The sequence below is a fragment of the Taurulus bubalis genome (genome assembly GCF_910589615.1).
Source record: "Taurulus bubalis genome assembly, chromosome: 9".
In the NCBI taxonomy this organism is placed as follows: Eukaryota; Metazoa; Chordata; class Actinopteri; order Perciformes; family Cottidae; genus Taurulus; species Taurulus bubalis.
The window spans coordinates 10,648,894-10,665,370 of NC_136597.1; the positions used below are offsets into that span (position 1 = coordinate 10,648,894).

At 41.4% G+C, this 16,477-nt stretch overlaps 1 protein-coding gene across 1 annotated transcript in view; it reads right to left on the reverse strand.

Moving 5' to 3' along the window:
- LOC306740882 (serine/threonine-protein kinase BRSK2-like) overlaps nucleotides 1–16,477 on the reverse strand; it is a gene marked incomplete at both ends in the record, with an annotated part of 148,087 nt that overhangs the window by 35,474 nt on the left and 96,136 nt on the right. Inside the window, 2 exons of the mRNA XM_079223120.1 lie at nucleotides 4,486–4,626; nucleotides 7,622–7,707. Coding sequence (XP_079079246.1) covers nucleotides 4,486–4,626; nucleotides 7,622–7,707 — 227 coding nt within the window. The remainder of the gene's footprint in view (nucleotides 1–4,485; nucleotides 4,627–7,621; nucleotides 7,708–16,477) is intronic.

Consider the following 16,477-nt stretch of genomic DNA (forward strand, 5'->3'; position numbering starts at 1 on the left):
CACCTCTGCCAATATGTAGTTTGTAGCATGTAGGGGGACACGCTACAAACTGTTCCTTTAAGTATACGATATAAATAATTGATGGAAAATCTGCTAAAATCACAATATTTATCAATGTTCCAATATACAATTACATAGGCCATGGAGGAAAAAAAGCAAGTGAGGCTGTGGACAGAAGCTCTTCAGGCCCTTGGAAGAGAAAAATCGAGCTGCTAATGGCGGAGGGAGAGTGTGGGAGACACAGAGTGAGATCGTAAATGTGGATATGGATGATGTGCATGATTATGCCACTGTGTGGGTTTAATGTGACTTCTGGACCAGATGTTTGTGTGTGCACACGAAGGTGGCGGAAATAATCAGTGTCAGGGATAAAAGGGACTTGTGACTGTGCGAGCATGTCTGGTGAAGCTTTGGGCTTCAGGGACAGGGCTCTCTTCCAAGGTGCACTAGCAATCTCTGCCTTACTTGGTGGGATGATTGGAGTCACTTTATGTGGCAGATAGTCTTTATCTGTTACCCACACACATTTACTTTGTATTGAACACACAGACATGTGGTTGTTAACTGGGTCACAAGGGAAAGACTAAAGTCGTTACTAAACAAACAGGGCAGGGTTGAGGAAGAGGACAGAGTGAGTTGTGGTCAGGGTGAAATCAAGCTTCTTGTTGTGTGGATGGTTTGTAAGTGTGTTTGCTCATGCCAATGCCAACGTCCGTGGAAAAAAAGATATCTGCTCTCACACCATGTGACAAAATGGTGTAATGGAAGTGTCTGGACAAAATGGCCAGCAGGGACAAGGGTGTGTTTGGTGTCAACTCCAGCTTGCTTTACCTCCTATTCGGAGTATAGTCTCACTGCGGCTTCAGCAACACTGAAAGAAAACAGTACAATATACCTCTATTGCTCACATGAGAATGGAGACATTGTGCATTAGGGTTATCACAGGAAATCAGAGCATACAGTGCTTTCTACGGTAAATTCAAGTGAAGTAAAAAAGTAATTAAACGTGTAGATGATGACTAATGCCAATTAACTTCTCATCTGTTAATATGGTTCAAACACTGGGTAAAAAGCACACAATCTTCTTGTGAAGTGCACGAGGAACACATACGTTTCTCTTCTCAATCATTCTGTCTCTATTGGGTGTTTGCAGTTAGGGCAGACTGCCACAGTGTCTACTGTGTAGCAGATGGGGATTTTGTTGAATGTCTTTGTTGATTCCCTCTCAGGTAAATAGTAAGTAGCAAGTAAATAATCTGCAATATTATCCTCTATCTTCAGGGCATCCACTTTGTTATTGTGGCCTCTTGAAACCTTCAGTATGAGCAGCAACTGAATCCAAAGCAGCTCTAGGAGAGCTTGTCTGTAGATGACCCTGACCTTTGACATTCTGGAAGAGGGATTGAAAGAGAAATGTTCACATGGATCAATAAATTATCATCATGTGGGTTGTGCCCTGTCAATCAGGCTCTGTCTGTATCCGAGTCATACATTGCACATCTCACATTGGAATTGACGTTCTTAATATTATCCAAACACAATACATTTCTTAGTGAGGAGGAAAGAGCAAAGGTTTAGACACTGGATCTATATTAACATAAAATGAAGACTTTCTCTCACTGCCTTAGTGTTCATTATAACTATCTCCTACTGACGATACCTTTCCCATGTCTGTTTTTACCCAAAGCTATCTTTGCCTCATCTCCCTCGTCAGCTATCCCTGTGTGCCTTACTTTTTCCCTTTCTCCTCCTCCACGTAAAAAGAAGAAGAAAATAAAATCAGGATCAGAATCAGGCAGCGGAAACACTGAGTCATAAACAGCCCTCTGCGCTCTTTCATTCACATCTATGCTTACATCCATCTGGCTCAAGAGAGATATTTGGGGATAGGTCGTGGGCGGAAGCATGAGGCAATGAGAAGAAGTGAAAATGGGAGGTGTGCAGAAAAGGAGGGTTAAGGAGCATGTGTTCACCCCCCTATGCAGTGACTCACAGAGACAAAAAAGATCACTTCTAATGGCCTGTGCAGGTCCCCTTCACAGACAAGCAGAAATGGAAGAAATGATTGCAGAAATGTTTTTTTTTGAAGGGATATCTTCCAATGGAAGGGAGGTGAGAAGGGCTGCGCCTGTCTGTCTGTCTGTTTGCTTGTAATTGACGTTGGGAGGAGGGCATGTGGGTGCACAAGTGCTCCAAAATAATCCTCCTCATGATACATTTACATGGTTTTATTTTCTACGTGTGTGAGTGAAGGGATTTGAGGAGCTAAGATGGAGAGATCGCAGCAGAACACATCAGGAAGGGAGAGATACATCTGCAAGTTAATGTTACTACAAAAGAGCTGTGATAATCTATGTACAGTATGTGCATGCACTTAATTTCAGTCCCAGATGCTTCCTCTTAATTGGCCTAATCTGTTCTTCTCACAGTCAGTTATTTACACAGACTGATAAAATATTTCTAACTTCCATTCCCATAGGTGGGACCGTTTTGTTATATTTCCAGTGGTGCAGAAGTTATCTTCTGTTTTTTTTGTATTCTCTCTAAGACTTCAAGATGGATTTTATCAATTACCTGTTTAATAGTTTATAGAATAAGATTATTTAAAGCGCATCGTCCCAAGATAATCAGATTAATAAAAAGTAATTCTGACACAAGGACGTAGTAGCCACCACAATGGCTGTATTAATAAATAGCAGCAGCCATAATGTAATTGTCCCTTCTATAAACGATTGCGCAAAAACACAAAGCATATCCAATCACAAAAATTCAACCGTACCTAATCATTCCATGACAAATCAGTTTAATTCTTTCCTTATAATTGCCGTGCAACATTATGCAAATATGTCTCCCATTCACTACTCTACACTAGGTTCTAGGGAATATTTAACCCTTTTTTGCTAGCCTCCCGTCATCATCAGTAGGAAGCTATCCAGGAAACTTTTAAGTATAGTAAAGTATTCTGAGATGGGTAGAAAAGCCTCTCTTTCCCCAGCACTTTCAACCATAACAGCCGTGGCACAAAAGCTATGATGGAATCACATTTATTAGCATCATGAGTCGACTGGCTGGTTACCAATCACACTGCCACACCATAAAACCCTCTCTGACATGAGCATTTAAGGTGCTATCTTACTGCTTGCAATCTGAAGTCTGTCTGTGAATATGGCAGTGGTGTGAGCAGCAACCTCATAATATGCAGCATAACGGCCATGTTTTTATTGTTAGTGATCTCAAAATTCTAGTAGTAGTACCCTTGATCTGGTCTCTACTCATTACCGGACAATTTTGTGAAAAAAAGGCTACCACTTGGTTTTGGTTTACATTACGGATTGGAATTAAACCTTTTTCCCAGCAACCATTACCTAGCCTAGCACCCACATGGTCAGCCTTCCTAATCATCCATGGTTTCTTCTTTTCTTGTGATTTACTAGTAGAATGCAGTTTTATTTGTGTTCCTTTCTCGTCTTCCCTTGAGTTTATCTTGTGACAAAGGTAAAACTAATTTATCCTGAACTCATTCTGCTCTGTGGTCCTTGTTCTGTGGAAAAATGCAGAGCAGAAGCATACACTCTCTGGAGAGGAAAATAAATGTACTCTTAGTCTCTGCTTTAGGATCACAAATGGATACGACACACACACACACACACACACACACACACACACACACACACACACACACACACACACACACACAATGAGCGATCTAAATCAGTCCCCAATGACATGTTTGACTTCCTAAGTATATATGATTGCGTAGTTGATGAGTTGGTAAACAGTTGAAATACCCCCTGAAGCCAAATACAATGCATCACATTCGTAACTACCTGAAAGCAAATTTCAACAAATACAGTGACTAACACTGAGCAATGCCCAACAAAGGAAATGCACTGTGTGCTAACAAAAGAGTCTGTTAAACTGGATGTTATAATAGAAACTTTAAGAAAAGCAAAATATTAAATACTTTCATAACAAGCAAAATCAACTTTTCTCAGTTCCATAATCTCCATATCGAATCATTGGCTTGAAAACGTAACAGCGCCCCAAATCCATGAATAAACTGATTGAAATTTAGATTGTAGATTCAGTTCAGGAAGAAGTTGTGTCTTTTTATAATTCATTATTTGGAAACTATTATTTGTTCAATGTTGCATGACAATCAAATTGACGTTGTTTCACGTCCTGGGTTTGCTTGTTTATTGGTCGTTTAAAATGTATATGATGGTTGTATTCAGAAAGTGAATGTGATTCATAAGTTTTAAACCCAAGTCCTGCCAATAGTTATGTGAAACATTTTTAAAACGGTCTGGTAAACTTGTCTTGTTTCCCAGAATCTCTGTATACTGTAGTCCACTTTAAAATGATTAAAAGTGTGGAGATTAATGTATCTGACTTCGATACTTCATATATAGTAACTTAGTTCAGCAATTCCCAACATACACGTTACTAGCAGCTAGTCAACAAGTATTTTTGCATTTCACTTACCATATGGAATGACTGTGGCAAAAATCCAGGGCAGACATGATTTGTCTGAAGAACTTCCTGGCCTCTTTAGGTGTTAACCTGCCTTTCTTCACCAGGTAGTCAAACAGCTCACCACCTGACACATGTTCTAGCACAAGGTACCTGCAAAAGAGAGAGAGAATAAGGAAAAATCAGTCCAAGGAATACAGATAAAAGAAGAACAGCATAAAAATTGCACACGTATAAAATAAAGATGTCACTTGCAGGGACAGGAACAACTGTTCTCCACAGAGCCCTTTGGAAGGACCCTGAAGAAGCTCCTGACCTCAGAGGTCCGTAAGAACTGAGCCAATATGGGAGAAATAGTTCCCGTACAGATGGTTTACCCAGAAAAAATCTCCCCAAAGTCCTATCCTATTTTTAATTGTGTCATCTGTAGGCCGTTCCTACAGTCAGAGAGAAAAGCATGCCAACAGTGTTTCACATATATGTGAAGGGTTCTGATATAATATACACTTTACCTTCCGATGGGAGGCATCAGAGGCATGATAAAGTTGCATTACACTTCAAAAAAATGTGTAAAAGCTCTTTGACATAAGGGATTTAGCTGTCTGTATGTAAGCTTCCGTGACAGTTTTTGTCTCAGCACTCGGTTAATCAAACAAAAGAGACAAAAGAGAGGGAGAAAGTGATATTGAGGGCAAAACAATCCTTGCTATACATACAGTATTTTATACAGTACTTGACTTCTTTCTTTCTTTCTTTTACTTTCCTTAAACCCATGCACCCATACAATGGTCCCTGCCATAACATTTTCTCCAGTCATTCTTCAGGTGGCCTTTGAGTCTGTGTGGCTGCGCTTGTGGGGAGAAAGTATGCTCTGGTACTTCAAGGGGACAGGGAGAAGATTAATCTGTGTTGGCCCGGACCTTAGCGCTCCATCTGTGGGCTGAAAGCCAGCGCGGCCCTGCCCCTGCTCCAGACTGGCCTGCTCGTATATCCAGAACTGAAACTCCCTTCATCTTCACTAGGACAAATTGAAACTCAGACAGGCGGTGAAATACTCTTTTTCTTCTGTCGCTCTCCCTCTCCCCCTCGCGCTCCCGGCCTCCCCCTCTCTCTCTCCCCCTCTCTCTCTCCTTCTCTCCCTCTCTCTCCCCCTGCTACGGATGTGCGTCTTTTATTGATTACACCAAAAGTATTGCATATTGTATTCATCTACAGAGCACGTGCTCACTAAACAACCCTAATAAACTAAAAGGCTGTCTTTGGCAAAACATAAATAGCATTGGCATGTTTAACAAGTAGACCGTAGTATCTGAACACACATTAATACATTCATAAAAAACATGAACATTGCATTTAGAATTAACAGTTTCCTCCATAATATGACTATAATTGAAATGTGTTGTTTGGTTGTATATTTTAATAGCAGCACTTCTCAGATTTTACCGACCAGTTTACATCTCATCGGTAGTACTATTCTGCCAATTAAAACTGTTGCAGAATATTTTTTGTGGCTCTGAAAGGGAGCTTTTTAAAAGCTGCCAAAATAAAACTCGTTATATCACCAGAGTTATTTTAACATAGACATATTAGTTAAAAAAGCAGGGGTGTAGAGTTTAAACAAAGTGGACTTTTACAAGGCTGGGATGGTCTAATAAAGAAATGCTAACCAATGTAATTATGGGAATTGTAAGATCCAGTGTGTGTAGAGCTTGACCCAAACTCCAATATCTCAGCCTATGCAGCATATATTTTGACAAATATTTTTTTAATTTGTTTCTCGGAAGTACCCAAAATGTATACTAAATTATTGGTGAACCACTGAAACTTAGATGCTATAAACATTGCTCTTACATTGTCATACAATGATCAATGATTCACTGTTTATACCATATTTAGTGAATGTTGGACTTTGAGCAGTTTTGGCCTCACTGTTTCCCAATGGTAGCTTGGCATATATTACCATAATAGGTCTTTTAAAAAACTTGTCTTGTATATGTTACAATTCAGAATTGTATTACCGGTTCAAAACTGCAGGAAAAATCTGAAATAAATCAGCTCATAGTAGCACTATTACAAATCAAGTATACTTATATGTGTTAGGGTCTCTATTGAGCCTTTTTTTCCTGACCATTTTTCATTCTCAAAAGCATAATTTATACCAACATCATGGTGTGATCATTCATTCATTTTGAGCAATGAAAATTCCATAAATAAAATATTGGTGGGCTATGTATCAAACTCCTTCCACTTCCCCCTCACCTCTTGTACACACACACCACACCATTTTAAACAGCTTGCAGTGGGATCTGTGCCAGCAGCATAATACATTTCAACAGCTGTGGGACTACGAGCTCAAAAACACACAGTTTGTCTATCATTTATTGGCTTTCAAGTGTAGATATCGGAGTAACAATCTAAACAATTTTCATTTCAGACTTACATCACTGATGTAAGTTGTATTGAGATGTACTAAGTGAAGCATGTACTCAAGGCACTGGTGATTCAAATGTAAAGCAATTTGTCACATGTGACACTGGTGACCCAATGTCAAAAATTATGAAGCAATGGGCACAAAATGTGATTCAAATAATCCAATTATACCACGAATTACAACATTCTGCTATTCCGCTCATCTTAAAGGATGACATGTACAGTACTGCATGTCCAATCCCATTTGAACTGTGAGCTCAAGATGAGAACTAATTGAATTAAATTGACCAACAGTCCTGCGTAGTTTAAGAGGGCTACTGTAATCTACTGATGGGCTTGTCACTCACTACTTTTAAGGTTCACTAATAGATCTGTATGTGTGCCCGCATGTGCAGCAGCCCAATGCAGCTGCCACTCTCCATGGCTAATGTTTCTTAATGCAATGGTGTTGCCTCTGATAAGCGTGTCATGGTGTTTACATTAGGGAGACTTCCTCCCCCCATAAGCGCCCCCCTAGCGTGTGTGACCAAATTAAACGCTTCATGCCAATACTAATGGTGTATCCCCCGCTCCAAGGCTATGATGTTTGCCCTTGAATCATAATCCACCAAACTACGAGCCGACAAAAAAACAATATGTGGCATTTTAACGATAATGATATTCGTAAGCCACAAACGTTTTCATACGAACAATCATTTAGTGTGTGTATGATACTTACAAGTATTTTTTATTTTCGTAGACATCATGTAGCTTTAAAACATGCGGGTGTTCTATGAGCTTCAGAATAGCTATTTCTCGCTCCACCTGTATGACAGAGGGATAGGTAGGAAAAGAGGGATGAAGGGAGAGGGGAAAAAAGAGATTTGATTAGTGTAACATCAACACAGTTCCTAAAAACACTCTAGGACCAATTGTCCTAATCCGCCCTCTTACACTGCAACTTTCCTCTCACTGCTGCCAAAACTGAAGTACACGGGAGACAAACCGACTGACCCTAAAATAGCCCGTGATGAGTTCTTGCCAATTGTTTTCTCAGGTCACCTGTGATGGTCACTGTTTAGAGAGACAAATCTGAGAGCCAGCCATCTGGAATAACACTTCAAACAACCAGCAGACTGGCTAAAGAGGAATAAGTAAACCAATGAAAGGAGCTGACTGGCACTTCCTACTGACAGAGAGGACAGAGATAACCTTTGACCACACTGCTTGGCATCCAGGCCAGCAAGCACTGCTATCTCAGGTGGAAAATGTTATCTCTAACTCACAAAACAAGTCGAGCTGAATACTTTGCAATCACATTTCATAGTCCAGTGATTTGCTTGAGGTAATCATGCATCTGCTTTGTTTGATAAGAAGCATGAAGTAGTATAACCTGTCAAAGAAAGACATCCCACATTTGAACATTTCTGTCTACTAAGAGTACCAGCCGGCAGTTGAATTGGGGTCAAAGTGTCCACTCAGGTACATCAATGTCTCCCAGAAGAAAACCACGGTATATGAACACAACACTGTGTCCAGACCTAGCAGACGGCTGAGTCCACACAAGTATCTAAGTTCTGTTTTTTCTTCTTTTTTTTTTGCTGACAGAGCTGCTGAGAGACATATACAGTGTACTGGTTAGAGCTGCAATTTCACCAAAATCAAGCAGATCAGTTTGGATTTGTGTCAGCATCTCCAGAGAGCTGTAGTCAGCGTGTACAGCTCTGGAAATCAGCATGGATCCCACTTTGACAGAAGCCACCACTAATCTTCAGTCCCCTGTGCTGCTCTCCTGCTCTGCTTGCAGTTATCTGCTCATCCTTCACCTCCACCTTTCCTGTCCATCCTCTCCACCACTCTCTGTGTCTGGCTTTGACTGACAATGATGGAGATGAAAGGACAGTGCGAGTTACAGGCTTCTGTGCCTCGTCTCAATCTCATCAAAGTAAATTTCACTTTGTCACTTGCCTGTGACAGCCTTCACACTGCCTTAATGTCACACTCATCGTGACTTAACTTTATGAACACTCGTGTGGAATGAAGTCAAAGCTCTGATTTGCCAGCTCACTCTGCTTTTGTTAAACTCCCACAAAGTTGTATGCTTGACCAGGCGTGAAATCAAGTTCTCCCCCCTTAATTATGCTCTCACATTGTTTTTCATTTCAGAACAGCTTGTATTAGTCTACTGTCAGCTCAGGTATTGTACCCGATCTTGACACACTTTTGCAGATTATTTTCTGCCCAAATAGCAGCATCCCCATCTCCACTCTTTATCAAGTGTGTAATAAAAACCTGCTGAAAAAGCTTACATTCAGTCACTGCAAAGAAAAATGCATTGCGGTGCAAACTGGTGTTGAAGCCGCAGCCACAGCAACAGTCACAGAACTTTTAGCCAAGCACACTGCTTGTCTAGAAAGGGTAAAGTGGTAAATGCGTAATTACCGTTAGCATGGAGTATCAGTGGGAGCAACGGCTATAGGCTAATCAGGGCTAATCCAGAGACTAATGAGTGCTATCAGCGGCAGTACACCGGGCCACTTTCTCACCTGAGGCTAGGGTGTGTTGTTAAGAATGAGCCCATGGTGGATAGCTAGCTAGCTGGCAGCCGGGCTCCCTGCAGAGAGACTAATGCTGCCCAGGACTCAGGGAGAGATGAGCTGTCGAAATGCTACAGAGCCAGCAGCTGGCTTCTTAAGCTTCCTCTAAGCGCTTCCTTTTGGTTAATTGAAATAAGAGAAATGAGGCTTAATGTGAAGACTTAACTGTACAACTGCCTGCTTATTGCAAGATTAGCTGTTGATTAACACACTAATGTAAATCTGAGGAGCAACCCTTGCTCTACAGTTTCATTAAATTGTCTATGATTACCTGTCAAAAGAAGAGATCTGACAATGTATTTCCATTTGCTTCCTTTTGCAAGTGGAAAAACACCAACAGCAATGCCTTTATACATGCACAGTGACTAACTGTTTGCTCACTGTCGTCAAAGCCACAAGCTCACACATTCTACACCTCCATAACTTCATGCCAGTATAAATGCCAGGTGGTCATCTGCTTTCCTGGCTTCTGTACATGGCTCCACACTCTCTCATTAAGTTTAACATCTGTGAGTGTGGACAGCTCCCCCCCATAACTCCATGGCACTTCATTAAGCCTTTATTAGCAGCCGCTTGGACACCTTTCACCAAGACGCACAAGCACATGGACAGATGGACGGTTGGTCAGATGAACACACACCTGCTCTTCTCATCTTTCATGTGTTTTTCGTGTGTTCAGCAGTGCAATATATTGCCAATTTGCTAAATTTCTTCCCGAAACCAAACAGGTTTACGAGCGGAAGAGAAAGGTTGAGAAAAAAAACCCACCTCATCAAAAACCAGAGGCGAACGAGGACTGACACTAACCCAAATTAGGTATTTGATGGTGAGATAATTTGTTTTGTAAAGTACAGTGGTTGTGGAGTCGACATCATTAGCAGGAGATCTCAGAACAGGAGCCTATTAGTGGGTGGGCTGATTGGCAACGCTTTGACACACAGGGTTCTCCATCAGTGTCATATCCTGCCACACTAAATGGATCAATATGTTGGAACAGTGGTAATTCCTTTCAAAAAGGTGATAACCACACACACACACACACACACACACACACACACACACACACACACACACACACACACACACACACACACACACACACACACACACACACACACACACACACACACACACACACAACTCAATGTCTTACTACCAGGCTCCAGGAAACTGTATTATTTTCCTCCATATTAAAAGCTAGACTAGCGCACTCTTCACCCTGGAATTTAATTTTGATGTTGTGTTTGAAAGTATGCCTGATGTGATTTATTACTTGTAATTATGGTGTAATTTGCAGGTGCAGATGGTATTTTACAATAGAAAAAGGAAACTGTGCGTGAGAGGGAGACTGCACAGACAAATGAGGCAAAGCAGTCACTGGTGCTCACATGTGTCACTTCAAATTCAAAGGATTGGAGCCAGTTTAGCATAGTTCCATCAGCTATTGATTCTTTAAATTACAACCCTGGATCTAAATGGCTGAATGGACGAGCAAACAAATGGCTGGCGACATCAATAGTTTCATCTCTGTGCCTTCGAGTCCAGTGACAGAGGACAGAGGATCACAGGCAGGCAGGCGACAACAAAGACGCAACGAGATTAGATTCATGTCACACATGTCACAGAGCACCCGAACAGAGAAACCATCCCAAAATCTCAGAGGGGAAAATATTGGATCACAGGCTCTGTCATCTCCCACTCTCCACTTATTGCATCTCGCTCCCTTTCTGTGTCACGCACACAGAAGGAAAACATAGACATTTCTGTCACCTCCCCCAGGCGAGCGGGTGAACGGTCCCTTGATACTGAGATCTGAGGATCAAAGTCAACAGGGCAGCCATGTGAAAAAACGTGGGTGACTATGCTAACATAGGAGCTACTGTGCATGCAAGAGCGGCTGGGTGGATAGAAAAACAAAAGAGTCGGAGGAAAGATGAGTGAATGTGCGAGGGATGAAGCATAAGCCATGTAATTCTCTGCAAGGGAGAAGACTAAAAGAAATGTAGAAGAGGAGCACAGACAGAAAGAGAGCAGAGTGGCAGTGCCAGCTCGTACCCCCCTGAGTCTTGCAGCCTCTTTTGTTGCTAATTAACACAACATGGGAAAGCATAACCTTTACAGCAGCGCCGTACACCAAACAGCCCACGGAGAGTGACATGATAACAGGTAAAGCAATGGGGCGGCAATGTGAGGAGCTAAAAGCATGTGATATTCAAGCACATTAAAGAGCTTTACAGACATTACAGCATTTTAAAGTGTACATTTCTGAATGATGGTTTTATGACTCATCGTATTTATGATTACTAAATTGGATTTCCAACAGAAGATCCTTAAGGATCTACTTACTTTTCACACAACAACCCGACATAAAATCCTTTTCCTCTAAAATAATTTTGTCTCTTTGAGAATAGGATATTTTACAGGTAATTTTTTCTCAAATGTCATAGTCTGACAAATTTTGATTCATTCATCTTATTTGAAATCTTAATCTAATACATTATAAATAAACCCTTTTGGGTCTTCTTTTCTGCGGTTTACTTTCCATTGTTAATTGTATCTGATTGGTTTGATTTGTCATTTAGCAACAAAAAAAAGAGTAGGGTGTAGTAGATAAACCATATCAGATAACATATGGGTGAAGGAGAAATAAGGTGGAATGGGCAATGGCTGGAGAGAAGGAGACAAGGGTCCAACTGTAAGTGAGCAGAAGGGGAGGAGACAGCACAGCTTGGCTACTGGCTCACAGACAAAACCAGTCAGCTCGTCGTCCATTCATACTTGTGACATGTGGGCACATTAACGCATGATGCAAACACACTGTACACACACACCACTGATCACGGCAAACCACGAGCCACCTCCATCCATCCATCCATATGTCGGTCAGCGAGCTAGTAAGGCAGAATCTGTGTTTTTTGCCAGGAACAGAGGGTAGCCAAGCTGGTGTGTATGCACGCATGTGTGTATCTTTGTGCACATGCTTACACATGCATGTAAATGCCAAGGAGTATAGTGTTTGTAGAGTGATATGTCAGTCTTTGTGACTGGGAGGGAAGGACATCAGTTCAAGGGTGCGCGCACACACACACACACACACACACCTTCAAGATGATATTAACATGTGTTCCTAAGAGAACCTGCTTATCCAAAATCGGTTTGAAAATTGACAGAGAAGGCTCAGGACAATGGATTGAACAGTATTTTGTGAGGGAGCGTGCATGTTAGTTAGTTGTGTTATCTCCCACTGCTGAGTTAGTCCCACTGAGAGCAAAACAAAATACAAAATAAAATCATATTTGTATGATTCTATTCCAGTCAGAATATTTCTCTTACTTTCATCCTCCTCTGTTTATCGCTTTCCCCTCCACCCTGTGGACCTCACAAAAACAACGCATGTGTGCTCCCGCAAACACACACTGCAGCAGGCTTTTCTGATAATCACTGTATCAGTCATCCTTTGTGAAGAGGAGGTAAATTCCCTACACGGGGGAGTTTGATCAATTCCAGAGACATGTAAATCGATGTGGACATAGTCTCTGCTAGCTCGCTACTCCTTATCCTTTATCCATCTCCCACCCTTTCAAATCTTCCTCATTACCCCTTCCCACCCAAGACAAATTCTGAAACTCCTCCTCCTCCTCCTCTTCTTCCTTTTCTCCAATCCTTTCCTTTATTCTCTTTTTCTCTCATTCTATCTTTTTAATCATGTCAATGACGTGTGCCTGTGCTGCTGACAGATCCATCAGGCTGCCACTTAAACCAGTGGCAGGCCACATCATTTCACACTAACAGGCATGTCCCTGGATAACCTTGGTAATAATAGAGTCTAATGGCAGAGATCCTCCACACCCTCGGGTCAAAGGGTATACTTATGAACCTCTTCAAATATACAGCATGGTGGGACAGAGTGGGACGGGCTGGGAGAGGGTAAAAGATGTGTGTCGTTGTTTATTGCAGTGTCAATGACCGTGCATGTCTTTGTGTAAAATATATATATGAAATGAGTGATTTATCAGAGACGGACAGGCAGTGGATCCCTTTGGCAGCCATGTTTATGTGTTGGCCGACTGAAGTGTCTTTATGTCAACTGGTCCATTCCGTCACTCACTCCCTAAGCGAGGCATATTTTATGTGAGAGGTTTGGTAAGGTCACCTTGGATTGTGTGAAATGTGGATTAATGAACTGGTTTTCACAGACTAGAGAGAAAGTGCAGAACTGAATATAATGATTTGATCTGAAGGTCATCTATAGGAGTTATAAAGGTGTAAATCTAATAATCTACAGTCGTCTATATTTGCATGTGAGTTTAGATGGAATTGTCTGCTATATGCCAGGAGGACACAGACATAAAATTGTATTAAAATGGCATCTGCTCCTTTTTTCATCTTCCTTTTTTGCTGCCAATGTAAATTTGGGTGGTTAAATGCTGCAGTCTATTTGACGGTCTAACGGAGAAAAAAAACAGAGCACTCCTTTGAAAATAAAAGCAAGATAGAAAGAAAAATGTGATGTACATTGTGGAAAACGTTGTGAAGCATTCATTGATGAAAACATTGAGATGATTAGCAATTAAGGTGGTCAAGTTGCAAAGCTGTTATATAAAGAATACAACTAAACCAATGGACAATTGATTGATCAGAAAAGAAAACTGACTACAAGCAAGTGTACTGGTTTTAGTGAGTGTAAAGTTATGTGAAAACAAATTAAACAAAGAAAGTGAGTAATGAACACATACTGAAAACTATTTACTGCAATTATTCAGGCAGAAGGTACTAATTAGCAAACAGTGATTCTCCCACTCCACTAATTATCTCCACATATGAATACATGGCCTATTCATTGACACATGAGCCTGGTCAATAGTTAGCCGGGCAGAGGAGTCAATACTGGACAGACAACAGGTCAGGAGGTAAGACTGGTCAACTGAGACAACCCAAATGATCTTGAAACTTTGTAAATAAGTTCAAAATAGCTCTAATAATTGAAACAGGGAGTTCTGTTAGCTTCTGCACTTGTTAATTATGTGTTACACCAAGCGTGAGTCTTTGACACATAAAAGGCACACACTGATGGTTCTGTGCATGAATACTAATTCACCCTAATAATGGCAAAATATATGTGCAAAAGTACACAGTCCCTGAATGTATTTACACGCATGTGTTTGTGGGCATGTACATCGTGAGAGGGAGAGGGAGAGAGAGAGAGAGAGAGAGAGAGAGAGAGAGAGAGAGAGGGGGGGGGGAGGGAGGAAGAGAGAGAGCAGAAGAGGAGAGAGAGAGGGAGGAAGAGAGAGAGCAGAAGAAGAGAGAGAGGGAAGAAGAAAGAGAGGGAGGAAGAGAGAGAGGAATAGTGAGAGAGAGAGAGAGGAAGAGAAAGAGAGGAAGAGTGAGAGAGAGAGGAAGAGAGAGAAAGAGTGAAAGAAGAGAGAGGGAGTGAGGAAGAGAGAGAGAGAGAGAGAGAGAGAGAGAGTATGTTATTGAGAGAGTGTTAGCACAACACAGTCATTAGCAAACAACTCCCACAGGGATGTAGATGAAGGAGCTGAAGAAGTTAAAAGTGTCTTGCTTTAGATGTTCAACACATTGACCGCAAAAGCTAAAATATACATCAGGATCCGTCTCAAACTCATTAACTCTGCCAAGTCTGAGCTAATTTCCCAGTTTATTTACAACAGCTACAAGTTGTATGCCTGGTTCACAAATGAATGTGGCCTGTGCAAAATGCTCAAGCCATGTGGAAGTTAGTTAACGGCATCTAGAGGTTTTTAATACATGTGTTAAATACAGGGATGTAACTCTACTTCTGTGAGAACATGCAAAGCCCTAACCATTTACAAAGTAGAACTGCCTTTGTTCCAGACACACAATACGGAAGGTAGAAGTATTAGTATTAATTAACCCCACTAGTGGCAGTGAAGTGACACTCTACTTAAAAGGGATTCGATGTAGCATTGTCGGTTGCTGTTTGTAAACAGGCGGCAGAGCGGCGGTGGTCAGGCAAGCTAGTGTGTGAATGAAGAGTGGAAGAAGTATTAGCTAAAAGAAAGCAGTGAATCAGAGTTATGAAATACTCATTTCTGATTGCATCACGTCGTTTTACGTTCCAGAACGCCATTAAACCTTCAGGAAGGTGCATGATGGCCTGATTTTTGATTGAATGAATCGTACGCTTCACCCTGTACCTCCTCTGCCCCGTGCACGTGTTCAAGTGACGGAGTGAGAGACGAAAAAGCAGGGGACACACTGAAGCACAGCGATGTAACAACCCGCTGGCCGTCAATTAGCACCCCATTGCATCATGAACGCTAAAAGGGTGCCCTGGTATCAGATGCTGAGGGGCGTGACAGCAGCAGTATCTGAAGAATTGGGGAATGAGAACGGGCAGAACACCCTGCACACTGTTATGAGCTGGGGGTTACACCCCCATGTGGGTCTGAAACGCCCCAAACAGCAAACTAAGAAGAAAAGAGAAAATACAGGCATGTAGATACAGACGACTTCACACACTTTTAGTGGGTCAGAGGTGATCATTATTTTTGTATCAATGTATACATTATCTTGTTCTACCTCTCTTAATTTTTACCATTATACAATAAGTTCTCTATCCAAAGTAACTTTTTAATGTGATATACAATGGAGAAGCAAAACAATGTATGCAATGCCACTGTTATATCCTTTAAGTACTGATTTACAATAAAAACATGTTGTGAGGTACATTTGGGACCCTTGGTGACTGTAAATTCCACTTTGAGATTAATGCATGAAATGCATGCAGTTGATAAATTATATTTTTGGGGCATTATTATCAGGCATGTACTTCGCTCATACGCATTAAACTGTCTACAGTGTGTTCATAGTCTGTGTGTGTGTAGTAGTGGGCCGGTAAAAAGCATTGTTGGCAGAGATCTTTGTCCACAAGCTGCGATTCACCCCACAATCCTGCCTGTCTGATGTGAGACTATAACAGACCAAACCCTGCATCGAGAGGACAGACAGAA